At 34.0% G+C, this 19,238-nt stretch overlaps 1 protein-coding gene across 11 annotated transcripts in view; it reads left to right on the top strand.

The window, feature by feature from the left end:
* Positions 1 to 19,238, top strand: part of celf5a (cugbp, Elav-like family member 5a) — a 231,436-nt gene that overhangs the window by 10,097 nt on the left and 202,101 nt on the right. For all 11 annotated transcript variants that reach the window (XM_058760783.1, XM_058760786.1, XM_058760780.1 and 8 more), the window contains one exon: positions 8,602 to 8,684. In XM_058760783.1, the coding sequence (XP_058616766.1) occupies positions 8,602 to 8,684 (83 nt within the window). The remainder of the gene's footprint in view (positions 1 to 8,601; positions 8,685 to 19,238) is intronic.

Below are 19,238 nucleotides of genomic sequence, written 5' to 3'. Positions count from 1 at the left end.
CTTATATTACAAGACTCATTACAAAGTAATTAGGTGAGGGCAGGGACAATATTGTTGTCTGGACAATGACTGATAGAGAGTTTCGAAGGAAATCAAGCCCTCATGCGGTTTTTTCATGGAAGGTGGTCAACGAATTAACGGTATTTTACATGATACATGGTAACTGCGAGTGACACTGAAAGTGGCATCGATTGCTAAGCTCGTTCACGAGAAACTTTCACTTGTTGTCACGCACGAATGCTAGCAGCACGTATTTACATACATTTTTTGTTACTATAATCAGTTTTATTAGCTCCTCTTAGCTACAACACAAAAGACGCTATACTCTTTGTACAATTTAGTAAATTGCTTCACAATAAAATGGAAGCGTTAAGAGGCCAACAACAAAGGTTGTTTTCTTTACATCTAAACTTAATTTTCGCATAAGAGAGGTTGTTTTTCTGAAATCTAGCAAACCCCAAAAAAACATTGCGTGCACATATTTAGATACTTAAATTACCTTTTTTAGTTACTTGATCAGTGATATTAGCTCCTCTTACCTGCAGCACAAAATACTGTAATTGCATTAATCAAAGTGATACACTTTGTACAAATCGCGATGCATTGCAATAATACAGAAGCCTTATGACGCCATGCGTTATCGTTTTGTTTTCTTTTGAGCTCAACATAACATAAAGGTTGTTTTCTTGACATCTAAACTTAATTTTCTTATAATAAAGGTAGATAGTTTTCTTGACATTTAGACTTATCACACAAGAAATTATTATTATTTTTTTCATTATTTCACTGGTCAGCCATTAACCATTTAATCTGCATGATCTCTTAAACATCATAACGCAATTCATCCTCATGTTCGATTCAGTTTCAAGTGCAGTCAAATATTGCGTAAACCTAACATGTGCTTAAAAATGGATTTTGGTAAGTAAAAGACAAAGACAAAAAGTAGTGAAGGCAAAATTATGTGATTATTACAGCAAACCAAAACTGATAAGGCTTCTTATGCAATATTATAATTGAACCTTGACTGAAACTTTACCAAACACAAAAGTGAATCTGTGTGAATCTGTCCTGTTGTGCTCATTTAGACAACCTGTTTCTTCAGTTTTGACTTTCAGGACATGATATGAATGCAAAATACATAAAAAAATATTGATACATTGATCTAAATTATTGATACAACATATTGAGAAAAAGTCGACAAATGCTAATGCGCAGTATGTCAATACATGATTGAATCAGCACAGCCTTATTTATTTTTTTCCAGGAACTGCACAACAGTTTTAAGTTCAGTCCTTTGTTCTCAGAGCTAAACTTGAATGTGTCGGGAAAGAGTGGGAGGTGTGAATGACGGGACTGCTCGCGAAGTTGCAAAGTGCTCAGGCGAGAACGTGGAGAATGGGGGCACGGAAGCAGATTTAGCGCAAGACCTTCGCACTTAACAGGCACCTCACAGTTCAGGGCTTGCACACAATTATACAGGGGGGCAGGAACAGTGGCTCGGCTTTTACTATTAAAAAAACCCAAAAAAAACAGCAAATGGGAGCTGTCAGGAGCGGAGGGAGGGAGCGGCACCTTCAATTCAGCTTGCTTAATTACTGCTATGCCTCTCTACCTCCCCATGAAGCTCTACGCCATTCCTCAGACCCGCAGGCCTCATGGGCCTCTGTCTGTGTGATTGCTTATTAGCACGGGGGTTAGATGTCATTTCTGTCCTGGAAGAGAGAGGCACGTTTTCGCTGGCGGTAGCTACATTTGACTTTTGTGATTCAGGAGAAACTGTTTCCCAAGACATCTGAAAGTGTGAGACCACTAGTGAAAATGCTCCTCAGTTTGTATTATTAAAATGTTAATTTAATGTGTTGTTTTTGCATTTTTATTTTTTATTTTTTTTTAATATCAGCATAACATAATAAGAAATGTAATTACAATCAGATGATTAATGCACTATAAATAGTGCAGAATATTTCATCTTTATAATGATTTTTTGAATGTCTAAAATGTGAAAACTGTATTTATTTCCAGGATTAAATGGGGTGAAAAAATCCAGATTTTCTGAACAGTGAGGCACAGTTTTATGCCATATTTGACTTTTTTTTGTGTGTGTGATTTTAGAGGAAATTACTTTAAAACACATCCACAATCTGAGACCACTAAAAAGTGCAGAATATCTCATCTTCATTGTATGTAATGTTTTTTTTTTTAAATGTCCAAAATTCATTTGTTTTATTTTATTTCAAGGCTTAATTGTGAAAAAAAAAAAATATATATATATATATATATATATATATATATATATATATATATATATATATATATATATATATATATATATATATATATATATATATTTTCAATTTTCAGGTTTTTGCACCTCACTCTATTTATATTCCCATTCAGTGAAGCATTTCATCAGAAACTATTCACCTACTTATAGAAAAAGGATTATATTAGCTATAATTGTGAAGTAAAATCCATTCCCTACTAACTGTGCAGCTTCCATTGCTAATTTTTAAATCACATTTGATCAAACAATAGAGATTGTTATCAAACAATGCGGTAGATCATTTCCACACTCCGTCCTTAGGGTGCTGCGTCAGCCTTTTCCATGCGTGATCTTTTTATGTCGAGTTTCAAATAATTTCATCATGCAGCCCAAAATTGCGCGCCTGGTATGCAACAGCAGGGCAGTAATTTGTACGTGTTTGGATTTCAATTATGAATTTGTTGATGCCTATGGGCTGCAATCACACTATGCATTAAAGTGAGAGGTTTAGAATTAAAATGTTTCTCTCGCTATCTGTTTTATTGTCACTTTTTCTCTCTCACTCTATTCGTTTGCTAATATTAGTTGGGCAACTAATTTTCTCTGGATATTCTTTGTGAATGCATTGTGAATGTATCCAATTTGGTTCATGAGAAATTGCAAGATCAGATGTTCGGCACAGATTGAAAAGAGCCTGTCTTGGCGGGAGGATTTGAGACATAACAAAGCTTTGATGTATTTGAAAGCACTGCAGGGTTAGTGGGACTGATACAATAATAAATATGAAAGAACACAAGTGGCTTGCTTATTTGTCTGTCCCAGCAAGTCATTTTGAAAGGACAATGTTTTGACCAAGTCTCATTTGGGCATTAACTCTTCATGACCCCACATCACTTTCTCAGAGTCCTCATATATTGGGTTTTGATTAGTTATTAGCATTTATCCATTAATATTTGCTGTTCTTTAAATTGGCATCTATTGACCTTAGCCAGAGTAAATGGCTCATTTAGTTGGACGCAAATGAAAACAAGGCTGCAAGGGACTGGGCTGCAAGGGACTGAACTCCAAGTTTGTATTGTTGTGTTCCTGGTTGCTAATCTAACAGCTGACAAAACACTGAAAAAAACCTCTGGAAAACATGGTTTATGAAAAATATATGTAACCTACCAAGAAAGTATGACATATTGAACTGCCCGCTTTCTCCACCACCATTTATGTTTGCAACAAGTTACTCTGATGAAAATCTGTAGTCAAGTAACAAAAGTTCACTGAGTTATAAGCTACTTTAAAACGTATGTGTTAGTGTTATGAATTGTTTTTTTTGGAGCTCAACCAGTGGTGTGAGTTTGGATGGGACTTTCTGGTTCTTTGACCAATAGCAGATAAGGATATAGGATGTACAATATTGGATTTTTGCCGATATCCGATATGCCGATATTTTTCAGCTCATTTTGGCCGATACCGATACCGATTTATTTCCTTTTGTTTGGAAACAACACCAAGTCTCTCCTGTGCAGAAATTATAAGCAAAATATTTTTAATTTTGGTTCGTTTTTAACAAGAACTTATTTGTTAGAATTAAATCAACAATAATGAAGGTTTTTTGACAGTTAATTGAAGCTTTGAAAATAACTATAAATAAACTATATATATCAATCGCTGCATTTCCCCCCAGAAAGATGCAGTGTTAACCCTAACATTTTATTTTAAGATTTAACATTTGTAGATGGTCTAAAGCAAAAGAGTTGTAAACATTCTCTAAATCTTTTAGAGCTTATGATTTGTTTATAAAATAAAACATTACACATTAATGAATAAATCAGTATATATAAAATTATTTAATTTACAGGTGTCATGTTTGTGATTTTTTTTTGTTTTGTTTTGTTTCAGGCAAGCTATAGCTCATGGATCCTCAAATCTGGCCCACGAGATCCACTTTCCTGCAGAGTTTAGCTCTGACCCTAATCAAACACACCTGAGCATGCTATCATTAGAATCATTAGAAAATCACAGGTAGGTGAGTTTGATCAGGGTTGGAGCTAAACTCTGCAGCAGATTGGCCCTCCAGGGAAAGATTTGAGGAACCCTGCAGATAGCTTCTGACCTTTAAATCAAAACATACTCATAATTTTATGACATCAATTACTGCTTTATTTAATCAGAAACACAGTCTAAATGTTATTTTACTTTTAATTAAATTAGAAGTAGGCTAACAGCGCCCCCTATAGATTAAAACTCCTTACCGTGGCTTTAGGACCCGGGGGAGGCTGCCGTTGCACGTGCTATTACTGTTTACTCTATCACACACATAACGCTCATTCTGTACCTGCTTTCACAGATTAAATGCAGCAATCCAAAAGAGTGAACCTAATCATCATTCAGACAAAACTTTGCTTCAAGAATGAGCCACACTGTTGACGTGATCTAATCACTAGCATACCCTGAGCACATGTGAGTTAACGTATTACTCTTATCGGCAAGACATATCGGCATAATTTTTCATATCGGGCCGATGGCGATATTTACATTTAAAGCCATTATCGGTCGATTCTGATATCATTCCGATAATATCGTGCATTCCTACCTACGATAATATCATAATTGTTTTAACAATGTGAGTATGTATGGGTATATTCAATAAACAAATAAAAACATGTCTTGAGAGTCCAAAAGCATTCACTGCTGATGAAACCTATTAGACTATATTTAGAATACCCCTATAATTCAAGTAATGAAATAAAAAAAATACTCCTTTATGTTTTTTTGTGTTTTATACTGTATTCATAAGATATGATATAGTTAGGCAATCATAAAGTAAGAGTGTCGCTTTGTTGATATTATACAACAGTTAAACAAAGAAGAAATTCATATTAAGTGAGGTACATTTTAGACACTATGGCCATTTTTTTCTGATTTGGAAATGAAAATAGTTTTAAACAAATCCAGAGCAGGATATTTGTACATCTCAGAGCAACACTGTGTTTCATTTCATTTGAATGAATCATTTGAGCCAATGATTCAATGATCCATTCATAAAGACAGTCGCTTGCTTTAAAAAAAAAAAAAAATGAATCATCTGTTTTGAATTAATCATTTGAATGAATTATTCAATGAATCATTCATTAAAGGTATATTTCACCCAAAAATTAAAATTCTGTCATTAATTACTCACCCTCATTTCATTCCAAACCCGTAAGACCTTTGTTCATCTTCGGAAAGAAAACAGTTGTTGAATAGTCATTATTTTTGTTTTCTTTGCACAAAAAATATTCTCATATCTTCGTAAAATTAAGGTTGAACCCCTGATTTCATTAAAAATATCTTAAATTGTGATCCAAAGATGAACGAAGGTCTTACGGGTTTGAACGACATGAGGGTGAGTAAATAATGACAAAATTTTAATTTTTATGTGAACTATCCCTTTAAGAGAGGGCCTTGCCGCAGTCTACTGGCGATTTTAGTGTCATTTTTATTTATCCATGACAGGCCTAAACCAGCCAAGGTACCAGGACAAAAACACACTCAGCAAAACACTGTTAAATTATCATCATAAAAAAAATCCCAAAATTTCGAGAGATAATTTTTTGTCAATATCGCACACCTTTGGGAACTTTTTAATCAATTTTAGCAAACTCCGTTTGGTGACATTAGTTCAAGATATACTTTGTCTTTATAGAGTACATAGTGCACAGTGTTTATTCCGGTGCAATTGAACATGGGTGAAGAAAGAGAAGGTGACAAGGCAGAGAAAACGAGACGACTGACTGCTTTGTAGTTACTTTCACATCTACATAACTGTGATCCTCACATTGCAGTTTGATTGTTGCCTGTGAGTGTGTTATATTGGGCAAATCCGAGACTTACTTTACTGTAAATGCATCTACCAGTTTGCACTGTTCTTCTTGCAAAGTTTCCTGCTCTGTGATATCTGTGGCAGAAGGGTTATATAATCGGGTGTGTATATGTGCATGTTTTTAGAATTCACATTTCTGTCTGGGGACCCAAGAGGCTCAAAGTTTCTCTTACTAGTTCTCCGCCACTGTTCGCCTCTCTGTCAGGGTGTCAAGGGTAGTCAGGGCTTATTCCAGCCGGCCGAGAGCCTCGGACAGGGATGGCTGGCTGATCTATGGACTAGCTCAAACACACACACACAAGCACACGTACGCAGAAACACACACGGGCACATCCAGTGTAAAGCGGACTGGACAGGCTCCCCCATGTTAGAAAATAGACTGTCTGTATTTAGCTTGTCTGCAGGGACTCCTCACGGCACCTCTGGCCCTGTCATTGTAAGGGACGCGGAGGCTTTGTGCTGGCTCGTTTTTCCTGTGCTGGCGAGCAGTAATACTCGATAGGAACACAATGTTGTGGGTGGACTTGAATCTTTTATTAAATGAAGAGCAGTGCATCTGGTCTTCCTTTTGGGCTCTGATTCAAATGCTTGCATACAGGACCATCTTGGGTCTGCAGCCTCTTACCTAAACTTGCTTTCCCAGATTAATTTCCCTTCCCACTCTGTGTGGTAAGTGAATTAATGAAGGTAACTTTCTGAAACCTTCACTTTCACTGTTCCTCAGTCGTGGAACCAACCAACCTTCTTCCAAATAGCAGAAACCAACACAATCTTCTGAAAACTGAAGTACACCATTTCAAGAAGCAATTGAGTAAGCCAAGAAGTAACTTTCAGGCAACATATTTGGCATCACAGATGACATTGTTTCTGTTTATATATTTATGTATTTATTTTTAGATTTTTTGGACACTTTTTCTCAAGAAACCTTTACTTGGAACTGACCAACCTTCTTCCAAATAGCAGAAACCATCACAATATTCTAAAAACAAAAAACATACTGAACTTCTAGAAGCAAATTAATAAATAAAACTAAGTAACTTTCAGGAAACTCTGAGGAACCGAGAGCAACATTTGGCTTCACAGATGCAAATATGCCACCAGCAATGTTGCTTCTGCTTGTTATGTATTTATTTTAACTTTTTTTTGGACACTTTTTTCCAGAAACCTTCACTTTCACTGTTCATCAGTGGTGGAACTGACCAACCTTCTCTCAAAAAGCAGAATCCATTACAGTCTTCTGAAAACACAAGTCGTACAAAAAAAGTGAATTTTTAAATCAAAGATATTTGGGTCGTAATTAATTAGCTATTTTGGAATTGTATATCTTGTAATTGCAATTAGTTGCATAAGATTAGTTGCACAACAGCTTGAGAGAAACCAAGAACCTGTGGAATGTGTGAACTTCAGTCTTGTGGTGAATGCTATTTTACGGTAGTTTTCAGCACTTAATAGCTATTTTTCCATCACCCTGTTTTTATGCGCATTTTGAAGTATCGCATAAAAAATGAATGATAGAAATGCCAAATTTCAGAAAAAAATTTAATAAAATTTGCAAAAGTTTTACGCTCGCTTGAGGTGGTTTTTGACTTGTGTGAAGAAGGGTTAATTCAAATAATGGGAGATGGAAATGCATTTTGCGAACAAGTTCCTCCATGAGCATCAAAAAAAGTCATGTGACTTTGCGCTATAGGACGATATAAGCTGACTAACCAGCAGACTGATCTCATTGCACAGCTTCTAAAAAGTTGTTATGGTCATTCTTAAACACCCGAGCGAAGTCTGTCATCAAAGTATTTCTGTATAACTGTCTTACACGACTGCGTTCTCAAACAACAGGCACCCACCTCCGAAAGCAATGATCACATTTATTGTTTCGTCTGCTCACTCTGAGGCGCAAGTAATTTATTATATATGAAAATTACTATGTACAGTTGCTTTTTTAGGAAATTACTATTTTGTTCTTTTTGACTCGTTGGATGGAAACAATGCTTTATTTGCAATTGCTTTATACGATATTCCAATTTTGCACAAAAGTTAAATTCTGCCTAAAATCTGGTAAGGTCCCTGCTGGAAAAAGCCACTTTAACCCAGACTAAGCTGGTTTTAGTTGGTCTGCCAGCCTAATCCAGCTGGGTTTTGGGCACTTTTGAGTTGGTCAGCCTGGGGTTCCAACTTAAACCAGTCAAAACTAGCTTAGGCTGTTTTAAGCAGGTTTTTTTTTAAGCAAAAGTGGCACTAGTTGTATTGTGTTCCTCCTTATTACCCTTATAGTACTCATTTGAAAGTCACTTTGCATGAAAGTGTCTGCTCTAAATGAATAAATGTAAATGCTTTTGTCTTGATTGTCTGGCCACTGTTAGTTGCTACAGGAAGCTGTTTGGTTACTTCAAATGACTTTGGCCACCCGTCGATATCAGGCAGTATTGAGTTCAAGACCACTGTCTATCCAAGTCATTGAAAGTCTCCTTTCCTTTTTGTCACACAGGCTGCGCATTCCTCACCTACTGCGCCCGCGAGTCGGCCATCAAAGCCCAGAACGCCCTCCACGAACAGAAGACACTGCCGGGGGTAAGTCCGCTGCCAGCCTTTCGCCTCACCTCTTTAAGAGAGCCACCATGCCAGTCAAAGCTAAAGCCGTATGTTTTAGACAGAGAGCTAAAGCCTTTGGAGCAGAAATCAGTCGATAACCCAGCCTTTTAAGATCAGGCTTTGAGCCGTTTCATGGTACTTCTCCCCAGGGACATTTGCAAGCATTGATCCGATGCTTTCAGCGCAGGGCTTGGGGATGCAGTGATAGCAAATGTCAATTCATTTGTTCTCTCAATTTTTCCAAACTGCTCCATTTACGCAAAAAGCCAGTGAGTCATTGTTGCCCAGTTGCACAAAAGTATTTCAGACGCACAAAAATAAACATAGCGGGGTGCAGCGAGAGCGTTTCCATTGAGGGTTGTGTGCTCCTGAGGATGGCTGGCAATTGCGATGTCATTCAAAGCACAAAACACACAAGGAGGTCCAGCAGTAGTCTTTCCGGCCGTACACAGCCATAGTGAATGGTATAACAATGACATATTGTTGCTATGCTGCCAGATAGACATCTCCTGAAGTAACCTGCAGGAAACTTGGATGCACCGAGAGCAATGTAGATGCACCAGGATCATTGCTTTTGTGCCTTTTTGATCCTTTTTTTGGCCTCTAAATAATGACTTTATTTGTTTATAGCATTATTTGTTAACAGCATTTTATGTTTTTTTGTTCTTGTTTTTTTGTTTTGTTTTGCTTTGCCTTTAGTTTTTTTTTGCTTTGCTTTGATTTTTGTTGTTTTATTCTATGCTTTGCTTTATTTTATAAATTATTGTATTTTACTGTTTTATTTTTTATTTTGATATGACATTTTATATTATTATTACTTATTTGTTTATTAATTTGGCATCACAGATGGAAATATGGCACCAGCAACATTGCTTTTATTCTTTTATTTTATTTTTTCTTTTGACCTCTAAATAATGACAATGTCTTTGAGCAGCTGCCGGAATATTTTATTCCTAAAATGTTATTTTAGTTTTTCTTTATTCCTTTTGAAATACTATTTTTTTTCATTATAAATTATATCATCAGGAATTTAAGCCAAACATTGGATAATTCTCAGAATTTCAAAATTTCTTGGTGTTTTATGAGTCCTCTTTTGTTCAAGTTGGCATGATGTTAGTTCATGATAGTTATCCACTAGTATTACAGAGGTTCTAGAAATTTGAAGTAGAAATATAATATACACGTTCAGAGGTGTCTAAGGTTGCTGACCGTTGAAACCTTTATGTAAGAATCCTCAAAATGAAAAGTTTTAAAGAAGAAGCCAATGACAAGTGGTATCCAACATTCGATTTAGTGCCACTATGTCAAACCCACACGCACTTTTACACCCAGGAGAACATTTGATCCTGAAAGGAGAAAAAAAGATGAAGGAGGGGGCAATCAGAATATGACACATGTCATCCAGGCCTGCTGAGAATATATCACAACTTCCCCATCGCACTGTGGGGTGAGAGAAACACGCGCACACATGTACACAGACTTGCTGCATGTGTGACATCATTGCATCAGCTTCACTTGCCAGTGTTGTCATCCTCTGAGACAACTGCGAACAAGGTAGTAGGTGTTTGTTGAAGAGTCTAAGAACGAGATACGTGTTTTTATGTGCATGTGTTTGCCTGCTAGGAATAGGACATGTTGGTTGACTAGTTCCTCTCTATTTTTTGGTACATGTATATTTTAGTTTTAATATTTCAGTGCTCTAATTTGCATGCTGACAGTGTGGTGCGCGTTAGCTTTTACAGATTGCACTGTAAAATCCTCTCAGGAAAAGGTGCTTCTTCTAAATTTAACACGTTCAAAACACTGCGTCTGTACCTATACACATTTAAACAGACACTTTGGCTGTTGCATCATGTCTTGCACTGTTTTTTTGGGCGCCACAACACCCGAGTTTTTAAATCAGTGTGTCACATTTTTAAAGAAGCACCACAAAATCCTTCATTTGGTTGCGCTCTAGATATTTTTGAACACAAGAAAATTTCTTAAATACCCCCAAAGAAATGTGTCCAATCTGGGTCAGGTGAACCTGAAACCAGTCTAATTATTCAGGGCTTTTTCTTAAAGGGACAGTTCACCCCGAAATTTTAATTGCTATTGTTTTCTCACCTTCATGTCATTCCAAATCTGTGTGACGCTTGTTCTTTTGTTTTGTCCATACAGTAAAGCCAATGAGTCCAGTGTTGTTTTTGACCCCATTGATATAAGGGTGAATATATAATGACAGAATTGTTATTTTTGGGTAAACATTTTCTCACCCTAATTTCATTCCAAACCTTAATGCTTTTCTTTTTGCAGAACATAAAAGAAGATATTTTGAAGAAATCTGGCAACCAAACTGTTTTGGTTCCCATTGACTTCCACTGTATTCTTTGTCCATACAATGGAAGTCAATGGGAACCCGGCACTGTTTGGTTACCAACAATTCTTCAAAATATCTTCTTTTATGTTCAACAGAAGAAAGAGTAAATCATGATAGCATTTTCATTTTGGGTGAACTGTCCCATTTAGTCACAGTTAACCCACGACTAGTCCATTTTAAAAATATGTGGTTCGCAAACATGCTCTTTCCTCCGTGTATATATGCCAAAGTGGCCTGCAGTGAGTCTTGGACAAACAGCCTATCCCTAAATCTTTCCCCAACAACCCCCGCCTCAATACGTTGATGGTAAGCAGATATGCCAGTTGTTTGTTTGCTAAATCCTGCTTGATATGCAGATTGCCAGAGGCTACAGAGTAATTCATGTAAACTAGGGTTCTTTTGGAGAGGACCTATAAGTTATTTATGCTTGTGTTTTGTCCTTAACTCTTGACTGACCGTTCCTCTTAGCAAGAAACGTGATGGGAGATGATCAGTTAGACTCTTGCTTCAGTGTTATTTATATAATTAAATATTCTATTAAATCAAAATTAGCTTTTATTTTTATATTTTTAATAAATTTAAGTTCTTTTGTCACTTATTTGTTTTTGTTTTCTTAAAAATTGCTATTGATGTTTAATTTCGTTTTAGTTGAGTTTGTTTTTATTGCTTTCCAGCAATTTTAGTACTTATTTCAGTTAAGCTGCCAAGGCCTTATTTTCATGTAGTTTTTCATGTAATATTTATATTTAATTTTATTTCAGCTTTATGTTGTTGTTTTTATTAGTTTTAGTTAATGATAACAACTCTGTTTCCCTCATGTCATATGCAAACCTGTTAGTAAGATGTTAAGGCTAATTTCACATGGCTGTTGTCTCTGGTAAAGATCGTTAAACTAATAAATCGGTCAAAATTAAATAATAATTAGAAGTGTCCATTGTGCACTCATGATGGCATCAAGTGGAATTGCAAACATAACGAATGACGGGCAACTTTTTTTTACATAAATAAAAATTTTATGTTTTAATTAATGTAAAATTGTCGAAGATAATTTCTATATTTTCACTTTAACTTATATTTTAACTTTCTCTTTTATGTTTACTTTCACTTTCATACTTTTTTATTTTTATTTTTCATTACAGTCTTGATTGTGGAAAAATCACATGAAATGTCCTTTGTGCGCCCCTAGTGGCATCAGGTGGAGTTGCAAATAAAATGACTGTTTTTGTTAGTTATTTTGGGCTGCGCAAAAAAAATTCACCCTAATAATAAAAAAATATATATTTAAATAGATATTTAAAAAAATATTTTTTCGTAGATAATTTGGTAAGATAAATCATAGATTCTGTTTTTGTAGGGGTTTTACAGATTTTCTTTTTGTTCTTCATTACAGTAATCACAGTAAAATATCGGGCCGATAACCGATATCATACTGATATATTGTGTGTCATATTGCGCTCAGCTAGCAGTTGTGCATGAGAAACTATAGCCAGTCAAGTAGACGGCCACGTTTTTCTGGATGGCGCATCCCCAGAGTGCATCTCACATGTAGCAACTGCCAAGATCGATCAAATGACGTAGATCCTCCCAGTTTAATTCCAGCTGGGATTTCGCAGAGCCTTCAAGTTCAACGTACTGCTAAGAATCGCTATGACAGGGGGGCACATATGAGCCCCATTACAGGAGTCGGAGAACACCCTAAGGCGGAGGAGGAGCAGGAGCAGGAGGAGGAAGTTGGGTGAAGGCGAGGAAGGCGTTCTGACAGCTGTCCGCCTCGATAGCGCGCTTCCCCATCAGTGACCTCTAAGGAACATCAGCTCCGCAATGTGCGAGATTTGGTGATAACATCACCATGTATACATGGCAGCTTGTCAGGATCGTCTAGGGCTAACGGCGGCGATCTGTGTATGTTTGTGCGTAGTGGGATGGGTGGTTGATTTTGTTTGCATGTATGTGTGGTCTAGATGGCCATTTTGAGTCATTTTGTAGTTGAGTACTTTAAAACAGGCATAGAAATGATCTGAAATGTTTGGAGAAATATTATAAACCTTATCTTCATGAATATTAGTTAGGTGATGTAACCTTTGGCTAACTGATTTGGCAAGTGGGCACTAGAAATAGTAAGATTACTGTCTATCAGTTCATTTTGTCCATAACCACAACAAAACAAAACTCAAGATAAAACAAAAAGTTAATTAAAAAAAAAAAAAATAGGGGTGAAGCTGGATATTTCTAAAAGGGGTTTTGCTAAATCCTTACTATAATTAAAATCAAATGATTGATTACTTATTAAAAAATAAAAAAAGAATACAATTATATTGAAATTGAAAAATGTTCTTCTGCAACCTTAGAATATTGTTAATGGTTAACTTTTAAATGAATTTAATAATAATAATAATAATAATAATAATAAAATGTAAAACAAAATCATTACTGTTATTATAATTATTTTTGTTTTAATTATTATTATTATTATTAAAACCATTTTAATAATAATAATATTAAAATAATAATGTTGATGTTGATAATGTTGATGATTAATACATAAAATACTTGTTAAAAATAAAATATTATTAAAAATGTTTGTATTAACAACAACGATAATAATAATAATAATAATAATATAATAAAAGTTGTTGGATTTTATTTAATAATATTTAATTAAAAATAATAGCAATAATACAATGTAAACACATTATTATTATTAAAACCATTTTAATAATAATAATAATAATAATAATAAAATGTAAAACAAAATCATTACTGTTATTATAATTATTTTTGTTTTAATTATTATTATTATTATTATTAAAACCATTTTAATAATAATAATATTAAAATAATAATGTTGATGTTGATAATGTTGATGATTAATACATAAAATACTTGTTAAAAATAAAATATTATTAAAAATGTTTGTATTAACAACAACGATAATAATAATAATAATAATAATATAATAAAAGTTGTTGGATTTTATTTAATAATATTTAATTAAAAATAATAGCAATAATAAAATGTAAACACATTATTATTATTAAAACCATTTTAATAATAATAATAATAAAATAATAATGTTGATGATTAATACATAAAAATAATTGTTATTGCTAATATTATTTTTAAAATAAAATATTCTTAAATGTTTGTATTATTAATAGCAACAACAACATTTACATTTAGGCATTTAGCAGACCTGCATTCAGGCTCCACATTTTTTTTTATCAGTATGTGTGTTCCCTGGGAATTGAACCCACAACCTTTTGCGCTGCTAACTCAGTGCTCTACCACTATAACGTATTGACTATTTAAAGATTGTATGACTCTAATAAGAACCAAATGTACCATTACAAATCAAAATTCAATTTCAAGGTTATTTTTATTGAGGTCATTCAGCATATTAATGTAAAATGGTAACAAAAACACTGGAACTGCGACATAAATTCATCTCAGCAGTATTTTAAGTGTATTTATATAAAGCATGTGCCTCTGTTTCCAAGCAGCTGGTGAAAAAGATGATTCATAACTGCAAATTGAATTTGTTGCATTATAGCAGCTAACCATTTTTAGAATCTATCTAAATTGCTTTTAATACACCGATTTAAGTTGCAAACAAGGTTATAGTGAAGATCCGAAATGTATTAAAAAATCAACATGGACAAATATGCAAAGATATTTATGGCACGCATGCAAAAGCATGAGGTTATATGTTTTTTTTTAATTATATATAGTATATGCCAGCATATACATCTGTCTAGACTGGAACAGGAAATATCACACTGAGTCAAAACAACGTGAAGACAAAGAAAACTGTTTGTTTTGACACGCACACAACACCTCTGTCAACCCTGCTGTGCATTTTAAAATCTAGTTTGGCACGGCATATGTATATAGCTACATAAAAGGCATATTTTTCCAACTGCATCCGTGAGAAATCAGGGACGCTCACAGATGTGTCTGTGCAGCAAGGCCGGCCACGCTTGGAGAAAATGAGAGTGGTTTCGCCACGTTTCGGTGTGTATGAGCTCATGCTGTCTGCGGGGCTCCACACCCCTGCTGGAATTGCAAATTCACCTTCTCCTCCGGAGTCGGCTCTGCCCCGCTGTAAATCCGGTGTAATTTAAGGTGTGTGTTTTACGCCCAGATCCGTTGCTTGTTCTCACATCCGTCTGTGGAAGACGTGTGAACTGCCCAATTTTCGTTTTTGCCAGAAAAAAACACCAGTCCCCATCCCAGAAAACCTTTATTTCCTACACTCCTAAAAATACAGTGGTGTTTTTTTAGCATCCATGGAACCTATACATTCCACAAAAGGTTCTTTATATTATGTTCTTTTAACATGGTTATTTTAAAGAAATAGTTCACCCCAAAATAAAAATGGTTGAAAATTTACTCTCCCTCAGGCCATCCAAGATGTAGATGAGTTTGTTTCTTGATTGGAACAGATTTGGAGAAATTCAGCATTACATCACTTGCTCACCATTGATTCCTCTGCAGTGAATGGGTGCCGTCAGAATGAGAGTCCAAACAATTGATTAAAACATCACAAGTAATCCACACAAATCCAGTCCATCAGTTAACGTCTTGTGAAGTGAAAAGCTGGGTGTTTGTAAGAAACAAATCCATCATTAAGATGTTTTTAACTTCAAACCATTGCTTCCAGTAAAAAAGTAATCTTGTCTGAATCAGGAGAGAAATACGTACTGTTTAAGCACCATTTATAACCAAAAACAGTCTGAAGCAATTCTAGTTTTTGGATGTGTCTGTGGATTTTGATGTGAGAGGACAAAAGAAGATGGACTTTTTCACTCAATGAAACATTATTATGGATTACATACTCAAATTACTGCCGAAAGCAATGATTTAAATGCCTTAATAATGGATTTGTTTGTTACAATCGCGCAGCTTTTTACTTCACAAGATGTTAATTGATGGACTGGAGACATGTGGATTACTTGTGGGTTATAGTGATGTTTTTATCAGCTATTGGGACTCTCATTCTGACGGCACCCATTCACTGCAGAGGATCCATTGGTGAGCAAGTGATATAATGTTTAATTTCTCCAAACCTGTTCTAATGAAGAGTTCTTTGATTTTTGGGTGAACTATTCCTTTAAGAACTGTTTACTGAAAAGTAAACCCCTTTTTGGATGCTTGTACCCAGTGAAGTCTTGTTATAATGACAAAACAGCAAATAATGTGATTGCTAACTCTTGTAAACTAACAAGGCTCCATTTTTAGCTTTTGATGGACATGAAATATGTAAGGAACGCAGGAGGTGTTACCCAGAGTGTGAACGCTGTGTGTGCTGACAAAGCTGTATATTTTTCTCAGAATAAACACTGTGATAGGATGCTGACGGCCATTCCTATCAAATCAAATTAATGAAGCGTGATTGGCATGACTATTATAAATACAGTGGGGCCCGAAATCTAATTTAAATCTGAAAGTTTTAGGAAGTTTGCAGCAAGGAAAAGTTATTACGTACAATGAATAAGAAATATTTAATGTTCTGCACTATTTCTAGGTCACTAATCAGTGCTGCTGTCATTAAAGTAGAATGGGAGAAAAGCAAACACTTATTTATTCCACAATGTTTCACCCAAATTATTAATACATACATTTTAATTAAATTAGTAAGTAGGCATGTATTTTTTTTTAATCATATTCATAATTACATTTTTCTTTTTATAAGTTTTAGTTATATTTGCAATGCTTTTGAACCCCAGTGTATTTATTATATTTTATTTTAATATATATTTTTTATATTTCTCAATTTTGTTAGTTTAATTAATAGTAGTATCTATTATTGTTACAACTATTAATTAAACCAACAAAATTGTGAAATATATATTTTTATATTTCCCAATTTTGTTAGTTTAATTAATAGTTGTAACAATAATAGATACTACTGACTAAAAAGTAAATACATAATTATTTATATTTTATTTTTCATAATATTTACAGTTTAATTAGTATAGTTTAATAATAGAGTTTATGGTTTTTATATTTGTCTTTTACTATGTTTTTGTATTATATTGTATTATATTATGTTAATTGTTGCAATGCCTTTGGACCTCATTGTATTTTTACTGCAAATTAACATGAATTTATTAATTACTTTGCATTTCAATAACATTTATTTGTTTATTTTTATTTTATAATTTTATTATATTTATGATTACTGACTAAAAGTTAGATAAATATACACTAGCAAATCAAAACTCATTTTAAGTGAACACAAAGTCACAAGCAACATGTGATCAGAATAGAAATCCAGCAGTTTTTGTTGAATATTATGTAACCAGACAAAAATGGCTTTAAAGTGCCACGCACAAACAATAGCAGAGCAAATCACCTTTATTGTTTAGCCGTTGATTTGTATCTACAAGGCAAACAGTGATTCTCCATCTCTCTGATAATCTCTAATATGATTTTCAGCATTTGTTTGCCTTTGGATTTTGGAAAATGTGTAAATTTGAGCGTATTTCCTGCTGTCTGCCTGTCTCTCTATATTTGTCTGTTTCTCTCTCAAATACGCTGATTCATTGACTTGACAATGAAGTGAGCCGGTGGATTGTGGTGCTCTCTGATGGGTGGATATTTGCGTCCGGGGTTTGTGGTAATGCAGTTACATGGCCGGCAGTGTGTGATGAATAGAAAGTCTCCAGTGCCGTCATATGAGAAATCACAGCGGAGCTGCACACGAGACTCTGCTTCTCACTTCATGAAGTTTTATAGTGCCGCTTCCCCTGTTATGGCTTCTACCACAATGGAGAGATGCAGACGTATGACTGCAGCGTTACACGGGGTGTGTGTGTGTCTGTGTGTGTAATGGCACAGGGGTGTAATGTACATAGTAAAAAGCCATTGCACTAGAGTGATCCTTAGGGATTTCATTTCCCACAACCCTGAAACAAGAGGAAAAACTGAAGTAACATGATCTTTCTTTCTTTCTTTGTCTGTATCAGGGTCATGTTTTTGATTATTTACCATGGTAATACCATGGCATTCTTTGAAGTACCATGACGTAGTCCAACATATATACAGTAGTTCAGTGTTGTAGTATATTTTAAATGACCATGTTATTTCGGTAATATATAGCATGATATTGAATGTACTATGGCACTTCTCTAAGAAGTAAGAGCCGCTTTTTATATATATTTACCATAGTATTTATTATGGAAGGTCATTTGTGCCAAAAAAAAAAAAAAAAAAATCATGCTTTGGTAATATTGGTTTGAAGTAGCAAGTCAAAATTATGAGATAAAAGACTCATAATTATGACTCATAATAGTCAAATATAACAATTTATATCAGAATTTTCATTGTTTTGTTTGTATCTCATAATGTTTTTCTCATAAATGTCTTTATTTCATAAAATTTGTCATTGTGTTTTAATGTCAGTTTTGACTATCTCAAAGTCATAATGCCATTTTTTTTTTCTCTTAATTCCAATTTTTTAAAAATCTCATAATTCTGATTTTTTTTCTCATAATTTTTACTCCGTCAATTATGTTTTAATATAATTTTTGACTTTGTATGTAAATTTTGACTTTTGGTCACAATATTTTTTTAGCTCTTAATTTAATAATTATGACTTGGTATATCTTGCTAACTTTTTATGTCAAAATTAAGATTTTTTTGTCAGTATTTTCAATGTTTATCTTATAATTTCAACTTTTAACTCATAAATTACTTTTACATAATTGTTTTAATGTCATTTTCAACTTTGTATCTTAGTTTTGACTCATAATTGTTTATATCTCATAATTTCAACTTTATCTCTTAATTATCTCTTAGTATCTCATGATTTAAACGTTTTGTCATTATTCAGTTTTTTTGTCTTAGTCAATTTTGTCAATTTTTCTTATAATTTCAGCCTTTATATACTTAACTCATAATTATTTATCTCTTTGTCATATTTGTCATAATTGTTTTAATGTCATTTTCAACTTTGTATCTCAGTTTTGACTTTTTGTCTTAATTGTCTTTTATGTCATAATAGCAGCTTTTATGTCATAATTATCCATTTTTAATGTCATAAAGCTTGATTTTTTTTCTTATGTAGCATAATTGGGCTTCTATAATTCCTTGAAGTGCTTTTAAGTGCCCTGTAAATACCATTTTCTTTTCTTTTCTTTTCTTTTCTTTTCTTTTCTTTTCTTTTCTTTTCT

This window comes from Onychostoma macrolepis, chromosome 22, assembly GCF_012432095.1.
Source record: "Onychostoma macrolepis isolate SWU-2019 chromosome 22, ASM1243209v1, whole genome shotgun sequence".
Taxonomy (NCBI): Eukaryota; Metazoa; Chordata; class Actinopteri; order Cypriniformes; family Cyprinidae; genus Onychostoma; species Onychostoma macrolepis.
This window is presented reverse-complemented; position numbering and strand designations above follow the sequence as displayed.